General features: G+C 31.8%; 1 protein-coding gene across 1 annotated transcript in view; it reads left to right on the top strand.

Annotated features, from left to right (window-relative positions):
• The window catches only part of LOC121410202 (5-aminolevulinate synthase, erythroid-specific, mitochondrial-like), a 35,765-nt gene extending 34,214 nt beyond the window's left edge, over positions 1-1,551 (top strand). The window contains exon 11 of the mRNA XM_041602129.1: positions 846-1,551. Coding sequence (XP_041458063.1) covers positions 846-1,190 — 345 coding nt within the window. The 3' untranslated portion in view covers positions 1,191-1,551. The remainder of the gene's footprint in view (positions 1-845) is intronic.
• The last annotated feature ends 7,720 nt before the right edge of the window (positions 1,552-9,271 follow it).

Here is a 9,271-nt window from a genome sequence, read left to right on the forward strand (position 1 = left end):
GTTTGTATCAAAGGTGTACCTTGATCATGTAATTTCAATTTTTTTTATGCATATTAGCAATCTCTTAGTAATATTTTTTTTTCTTCAATTGAAATCATCCTCATCATCATATCTAAAATTTTCTGTCATATTTGGCTAAATTTTGAGGTAATTTTATATCAATTTTACAATTTATTTTATCCTCAATGGCAGCTCATGCATTAGAAATACCATATATTGTAATATTGATTGTGTATAATATGTATATTAGGGTCTGTGTATAATCATCTAAAAAAACATATTCAAGAAGCCAAACTTCAGAACAAAAGCCAGACTTCAAAGCATATATATTAAAAGTGTGGAACATTGTGGCCCAGTGGATTAGTCTTCTGACTTTGAAACAGAGGGTTGTGGGTTCGAATCCCAGCCATGGAGTAATTTCCTCTAGCAAGAAATTTATCCACTTTGTGCTGCACTCAACCCAGGTGAGATGAATGGGTGCCCAACAGGCTTAATTCCTTGAATGCATGAGAGCTGAAAGGCAGCTCAAGCTAAAGTCATGGGTAATAATAATAATAACGCACCTCGGAATAGAATATTTCTAGATAGATGGTGCTATTTAAATGCCTATTATTATTATTCAGAGACTAGACTCAGAAAGATGTATTTTCTTTTATGACCTAAGTGTATCAAAGTTCATCATATATTAATCATATTTAACTAATCAAATTTACCTTAAGCTGAATATAAAATCTTGATTTTTCATGTTGTATTATTAACAGTGATCTTGTGGTTGAGTTTGTACAAGATTTGTTTTCCTTTTTTGACTTATGATTAACCAACACTTTGTAAATCTTCTTTTCTAGGTTGGTAATCCACAAGCAAACACCAATATTGCAAATGAACTCCTTGAAGACCATAACATGTATGTTCAAGCCATCAACCAACCAACAGTTCCTTCTGGAGAGGAAAAGCTGAGAATTGCCCCATCTCCATATCATACCGCTGAAATGATGGACCAATTTGTTAGCTCCCTGTCAGAGGTATGGGCTAAGAGTGGTTTACGCTTCAATGCTCCTGTCTGCCCTAAAGAGTGTGAGTTCTGTAAGCAACCGAAGAAGTTTGAAGAGCTGTCTTCTCGTGAGAGAATCTTCGCTGAGCAGAGTTGTGGGTTACGTATGAGTCAGGGCATGTTCTGTAGCAAAGCTTAAATGTTGCTTAGATGATGATCTTCAGGTACTTGCCATTATCTCAGCTTTTTTAATGAAATATTATGATTTGAATATATGTAAACCTATCCATCCTTAACACTCATTTTATGTAATATTAAACTTTGAACCACCAATGTATTTACCTGTGAACTCACTGGTGGTCCACTGTAGAAAATTTTGAAAACTCTAGAGAGATTACTGATAAATGTCTTGTATGCAAAGCAAAAATATCATCTTGGCATATACTCACAAGCACATGTGAATATGCCAACACCTGTGTCCTGGCAAGAGACAAAACTATACATTTGACATTTACTGAGTGTTTCACTAGAACAACTTTAAACCATTACTAGTTGTGTTGTATTTCCAACTGGCATTGATGATCTCAGAGAAATGTGGCTTTGGTATTTTCACAACATTTTATCCTAGATTCCTTTTATGACATAGGATACACCCATGTTAATGGTCATTTATGTGAAAGGAATATAATATCAAAAGATAATTATTCCTATTAGATTTGGTGTAATGAATGTCATTTGTTCTTTATTGGTGAAGGAGCTGTGATAAACACTTCATTTGTATATTTCAATTCAGTTTAAAATTTTACTTATCCATTGGCTTCTCTGAATTTTGCTTCATTAAGGCTTTTATATTTGCAATTACTTTGATTCAGTTTATTTTATTTATTTGAATTTTTTATGAAATTGGAAGGAAGCCTCTTGATTTAGAGATGTAAATCTACTTAACCTTTTTTTTAAAAGTATTTTTTCTGTTTTTCTCCTGAATGTAAGGTAATATTAGTAGTTTAGTAGTAGTAGAAGTAGTAGTAGTAGTAGTACTAGTAGTAGTAGTACTAGTAGTAGTAGTAGTAGTAGTAGTAGTAGTAGTAGTAGTAGTAGTAGTAGTAGTACTAGTAGTACTACTAGTACTAGTACTACTACTACTACTACTACTATTAGTAGCAGCAGCAGCAGTAGTAGAAGTAGAAGTACTTGGTATTAATATTACTATACAATTAATTTTATATGCTTGTGTAAGTTTTCATGCATTGGAATAAAAATAGTTAATATTACCCTTAGATTACAAGGATCTTTGCATGTGTCAGTAATATTACTTTACATGTATATTTGAAAGGGAAGAAAAATTTATTAAAAACTCAAATTAATAGAAATTATAATATCTTTATAAAGGGGGAAAAAAGTATATTTTGAAAGTTTTGTTTTTGCTGAAGATTTAGCTAATGATATAAAGGAATTTATGCTTGTAAAGTATATTCTTTGATTTAAGGTGTGAAATTCGTTTTTTAATATTACTTTTAAGAATAGAAAGGGTAGTTTAAGATTATTTCTTTTGCAAATAATTCATGTTATTTCATGATAAAGGAATTGTTATATGAAATATATGTGAAATTATCAGTCTTAAAGTCAGTTGATTCGTGTACTAGTAGGATTAATATGTGGTACTTGGATGGCCCTGTATTTTTGTATACTGTTGGGAAATGACTATATTTGTGATGAAGTTTTTAGTTTAGGCAAACTTCATGAATTGATTTTTATCTTTTTTACCTATCTCCTTTTACATAAATGGGGCTTGGATTTATATTTTTGTTCATGAATGTCACAATATAAATGCCCTGTTAGAAAAAAAAAATTCATGGCTGAATAAAGAGCATATCTTTAGTATTAATGTAGTATTCATATTTCCTAGGATTTATGGAAAGTATTTCTAGAAATCAGACAGACCAGTGAATGATTATTTTGGGGAAAATATGTTGCATCTTTGTATCAATATATGATCAAGTTGTTATCATAACTGACTCACTAAACAAAAATGTTTACCATTAAAAACTTTTTGTCATGTACCATAACCTTTTGCAAACTCAGATAATGATTGTCCTGTTCACCTCTGTAGTATATATATTCTGCACTGTTGCAAATGATTTGTGTTAAGTGTTACAGTATTTTAATAGTATTCAGTTGTTTGAAATGAGAGGTTTTCATTTTGTATGATTTGATAATCTTTATGTTTCATTTCTAGTATTTTATTGCATGGCCAATGTATTAGCATTTGCAAGAGGTATACATGTATGTGCATAGAGAAAGTTATATCTGCCTGGGGGCCGTTTCATAAAGCTGTTCGTAAGATAAGAGCGACTTTAAGAACGACTGGTGAACCTTTCTTACGCGCTTAACCATCGCCAATGTATATACCATTTACCACAAGAAAGGATCACCAGTTGTTCTTAAAGTCGCTCTTAAGTTACGAACAGCTTTATGAAACACCCACCAGGTATGAACAGGATTTTCCTTTGATGTTACTTTATATATATTTACACATGATGAGTGTAGTATTACAGACATTTATGTGTTGTAAGAATGAAATTCATTGTATTTAGTTTAAGTTGGACATTGTTATTTCTTGGGGAAAAAAATCCTTTAGAGAAGGGTTGATAATAGTATAAAAAAAAATCTATATTATAGGAACTAATAATGAAAATAAACATTAGAAAAGCAATAAAAATATTTAGAAAATTATTAGTACAAAAAAAACTTTCATTAAGGAAGGCCTATTTTATGGGGAGAGGGTAGTTACCATCATAATTTGTTCATATTTTGTTAGCTCCAGATCTAAGCAGTAATTGCTTCTGCCTCATATTCTTGAAGATAGTATAGCCCTGGGTTAGCAAATATTGATTGTTATTGAATAATAAGAATTACATTTCTTTATTTTTTAATAGCATTGTGTATTTGATTATTTGTAGAGGTTTTATTACAGGATTTTGGCTTGTTTTGAAAACATTTGATATGACTACCTGAAAGATATACTTATTTGTTTTTGTGGCATGAAATATTATGTGAATGTTTGAAGCTTCTCTATAAGTATTACTAAATACTGACTATGATATGCTTTTTAAACCTTGAATGAATGATCAAAGTAACTAGTGTAGTAGATTTGTTATACTCTTTATCTTTTCATCATGCAGTACTTCTGTCTCATGTAATCCTCTCTCCTTTCTATTCTCTTCTTCTTTTTTACTATCCTTTTCAGCACTAGTACATGTTCATTTCTCCTTGAGGTATGTGATATTTTTTATAATATTATATCATAGGAGCATTTGTGTGAGTTTTTTTCTGTTTTTTTTTAGCATGGGGATGGTTTCACAAAAGGACCCATCAGCTGTTTTATTAAATAAAGTTTGTTTTATTTGATGGTTACCATAGTATCACTGTTGCTTCTCAGCCAATCCAAGTCAGAACAATTTGTCATACTACATGTACAATCGTTGATGAAACACCCAATACCAAAGTCTAGTTGTTCATTTCATGTTATATATTTTGAGCTCAATCTAATATGATATCATACAGTATAGTGCTAGGAATAAAGTATTTAGTGTTGGGATATATTCCCGTTATATATTTTCCCTTTATATGTTTTAACAAAATGATATTGTAATAATAATTATTATTGTAAATGTATATGTAGTACCTAGTCTAGCATCAGGTTTATAATGTTGTTTTGATTGAATTTTTTGGTGTATTGAATTGATGATGTTAATGATTACCTTTGACAATCCCTCAAAGGCCTGGGGGATCTGTCCTCCCTCAACATTTTCTGTTATAAATCTGTAACGCATTAGTAACACCTTGGTGTGTGGTTGAGGGGGGCTGATTCAGCTCCCCCCTCATCATTTTTCGTGATAAATCTGCCGCTCAAAATTTTTTGACCGTGTCGCTCGCTGACTTTTTACTTTCAAATCTCGCGCAACTTTTGAGACCAAAATTGTGACCCTCGGGTACTCGGTTCCGAAATAACGCAACATTTCGTAAGTGCATGTAGACATGAAATTACTAAAAAAACATGAATTTGTGTACAAATCCAATGCAAATAGTGTTTTTAGCCAAAATTCATAAAATGAATAATTTTTTTTCTTTTACTGCTTGAAATAGATTAATTTCATCTTGTTTATGGTCAAATAAAGTCCCAACAATTTCCAGTTTTCCAGTCGAAAAACAACGAAATAACATAAGAAATTCAGAAAACAATAGAATACATAAGAAAACAAATGTGATGCTGAAATTTTTAAAAAATTTAATCAGATGCCTATCTAGAGTATGTGAAACAAATATTAACATTTTAGGGGCATTATTTTATTAATTAGAGCAAACTTATTATTTTGCACATAAATTAGCATAATTAATGAGCAATGAGATTCTTCGGAAAATTTGATGTTATAGTTCTTGTTATAGTTTTTGTATTGCCATGTGTAACGTGCGTGCCAATTTTCATCGCAATTGCGAGGGGGAATCAGCCCCCCCCCCCTCCAGTCTTCTTAGGCGTTGAAATAGCCCAGTCTATTTAGGGTTAAGACAGGTCAAAATAACATGGCTCTGTTAGGATTAAAGTCATGTAAAGCTTTGAACATGCATGGTGAGTAGTTTAATACTTTATTTACTTTTACTACATGTTAGCACTTGTGTAATATTTATGATTGGTACCTCATAGCTATTAACATAATTTAGTTGAAATGAGTTGGCATTGATATACTTTTTTATTTCTTTTGCCTGTACTTAAAGAACATATATACTGTCCTCGGAAGCTTACATCTACCTGGAAAATACTGTAAACAATTTTTACTGAAGTTATCGAGAGACACATTTTATGAGATTATTGCTGTACATTAAACATATAATCTGTTTCTAAAGTGAAAAGTTAGGAATGAGAGGAGGTGTCATGCTTTTGACATTGTTATTGTAATCTTTTAGCAAACCTGTAATTGTATATCATTGTTAGGCTAGTCAATCCAGATTGCTTTAAATATTTTTTAGTGTTATTACAAAGGTAGCAATCCCTTTTTCATTGGGGAGGGGAGCAGAAGGGTTTCTCTAAAGGAGGTTGCCACTATTACCTTAAAATATAGGTTTTACAGAGCATTCAAAAAAAAAAAACCTAGAGGTTTGAGATTTTAACAGCTAGTGGCATTGACAATATCTTAAAGATAAATGCTGTAATCTTGGAGAGAAATGCTGTAATTTTTTTAATGTGATTTCAGCACAGATTGGTAAATGGAATGGAAAAATTTGGTATGGATAGATTATTACTATCATTATTTAATGTTGTGTAAAATAATTTTGCTCTCCCCTCAATTATAATGTATTTATAAATACTATGAAGTGATATTGCTATGCAGTACCTTTTGCATGGTCTGTTAAACCGTTTTTCCAATAATTATTCCTCCTTAATGCATAGAAACCAGACACTCAACAGTGTCAGAATAGAGTATAAATAAGCAATTAAGTTAAATTTGATGTGTCTATAATCACTATACTTGATGATATTTCATCTTGTTTGAAGTAGTTTTACATTGACTGTGCCTATGGAACTCTTGTTTCTCCGCCACTATATATTAGGCAATTGATCCTTGATTGGAAAGAGTGAAAATGGCCAAATCCATAACAGTATATCGTAATTACAGAGATTTATTTTATGAGAGAATAGAAATTATAATAAAGATTATTAATAGAATGACCAATAGAATTGTCTGTTTGGAGCATAGTTTTTATTGTGTATGTTGTGTCATTCAATGATAGCATAGGTATTCAGCTTTGTCATGATCTTAGAATAATTTGGGCTCACACAAAAAGTGTAAAAATAGCAATTTTTGTCTGAAAGTAATTATTTTGTAGCATATTTTAGATAAAAAGTTTCACCTACATTACATAATCTTTAATTAAATTCAAACACATGACCTAAAACACAGATACTACAAGGGGAAGGTCGGACAGTACATAGACTGCGTAATGAAACGCTTGGGAAGAGCGCCCTACAGGGTTAAGTAACAACCTTTTTACCGTTGCGTATTGCGAGATGGTTGTGTACAAAACATGAGAGAAATGATGGTTAGAAGGAATAGACGATTTTTACATTTCAATTTTTTTCTTCAATTTTTTTCCCCTTAAATTTGAGATGAATATATTTCAGAGGTTTCTTGGTAATAAAACGTGGAATTATTCCCATGCACCACCCTTGAGCCTTCTCCAAACTCCCCTCTCATTTTCCCCATATGTTTTATACACAGTCGCATGCCGATATGAAGGTTTACTTACTTAACGCTATTGGGCGCCCTTCCCCATAAGCATTGATTTATCGAGCGTTTCAAAAAATCGTCAGTGTCTGATCTTCCCCTTGTAGTATCTTTGCCTGAAAGAATCATTCTTCCTTACAATAATGTCAAAATCTTGAAATTTGATGTATATTTAGAGTAGCAATGATGGGATTAAGAGGTGTTTTGGTCTGCATCAAACTCATTACATATATGCAAAACCTCTCTCATGAATATCACTTGGATGAAAGAAGCCACTTTTTTTAGACCGGTCTGCCTACTGACTGTAGTGCCTACTTTAACTTTCATCTAAAATGCTGTATCTATTTACAGCATTTTATGATTTTTGTTTCTTCATTTTTTTTCACTCCTAACTCTGTTTCACGCACCCCCCTTTATCTCTCCCCTCCACCCTTTCTCTATTTCCCTCTGTCTTTTGTCCCTTATTTTCCATTCAAATTTTACCCCATCATTATATGTGGTTATTTTTTATTTCTTCTTTTCAAATGAGGTGTACACAAATAATTTCCCAACTCCTTAACAAGGACACCTAAACTTATCAACAAATAACATCTCAAATCTTATGTCTTCAGTTGTTAGACTGGCTAGTACTTCCCAGTTTTAATAATACATATATAATACCATATTAACAGCATTTGAATTGCTTTAGCATAGTAAGATGCTTTACACAGCCATACATTCAATATGTTTTTCTTATCTACACTTAAAACATCTATAGTACTTACATCAATGTTGAATGTAATGTGTAATTACTGCAAAATAAAGAAGAACAGCATACTGATCAAGATTTTACCTTTATAATAAAGTATTTGAGGGATGTATAAAATCAATGTACATGTAAGTTCATGTGGAAGACATTCCTTCTTTGGTTTAATATTAAACTAGTCTATTATCACCTCATAAGAATTCTATACAATATGAATATCATCAGCCCAACGTACTTGCACAAACTGCACATGACATGAGAAGGTAATATCTCCTACACATACATACATGTACATGTAGCTGAAAATTTATGACAGTGAGTAGATTGAGAATGAAATCCCCTTAACCCTAACTAATACCCTGGTCACATTTGCTCTCCGGCGGCCGTATGGCGAGTCAAAAACAGCCGTTTTATTAGTTTTAATTCAAACCACCTAATGTAGTTGGTACAAAAAATGTTGAAACGGCTGTTTTTTACTTGCTGTACGCAGGCCGCTGTAGAGAAAATGTGACCATGGTATTACGGGGGAGGGGGGGGGGGCTTGATATTTTTTAAATAAATATATCTGCTGCACAAATATTTTTTACCACACTGCTCTCTGACTTATTACCTTTTAGTCTCACACAACTTCTGAGACCAATTTGAGATGCATGGTTACGGGATTACAGAATTATGCAACAATATGTAAGGGCAAGTCAGTCCAAAATTGCTAAAAAACGGTCATATCATGTACAAAGTCAATACAAAATCTGTTTCATCAAAAAAATCATAAATGAGTGATTATTCTCACTTTCATTGACAACAGTTATTTGATTTGATGCTATTTATGACTGAAATAATGTTCCTGATGTATTTTGTAAAAAAAAAAAATAAGATAAAAAACAAAGAGATCCATACATAAGAAATTTAAAAATTATAAAAATACATAAATTGATTTTGGTACCAGATTTTTTTTTCATTTATAGTTGTTATGAATGCCATAAAGAATATTTTCACAAACAGTTTGCATTTTAAGAGCTTTATTTAGTGAATAAGAGCAATAAGTATGATTATATGAATGAACCTATCAATTCATATAAACAAAAAATAAATGAATTTAGTACAATTAATGCAATGGCATAGATTATGCTACATGTATTCTATGAAAACAAATTTTTCTCATGGTCGCTTGATCTGCGGCAGAGATCTTAAAGGTGGGTCCTAAAAGGCCCCCTTAAACTCCCATAATAGCTCAGGTAAGTAAGGGTTAAATTG

This window comes from Lytechinus variegatus, chromosome 3, assembly GCF_018143015.1.
Source record: "Lytechinus variegatus isolate NC3 chromosome 3, Lvar_3.0, whole genome shotgun sequence".
NCBI classification, from domain to species: Eukaryota; Metazoa; Echinodermata; class Echinoidea; order Temnopleuroida; family Toxopneustidae; genus Lytechinus; species Lytechinus variegatus.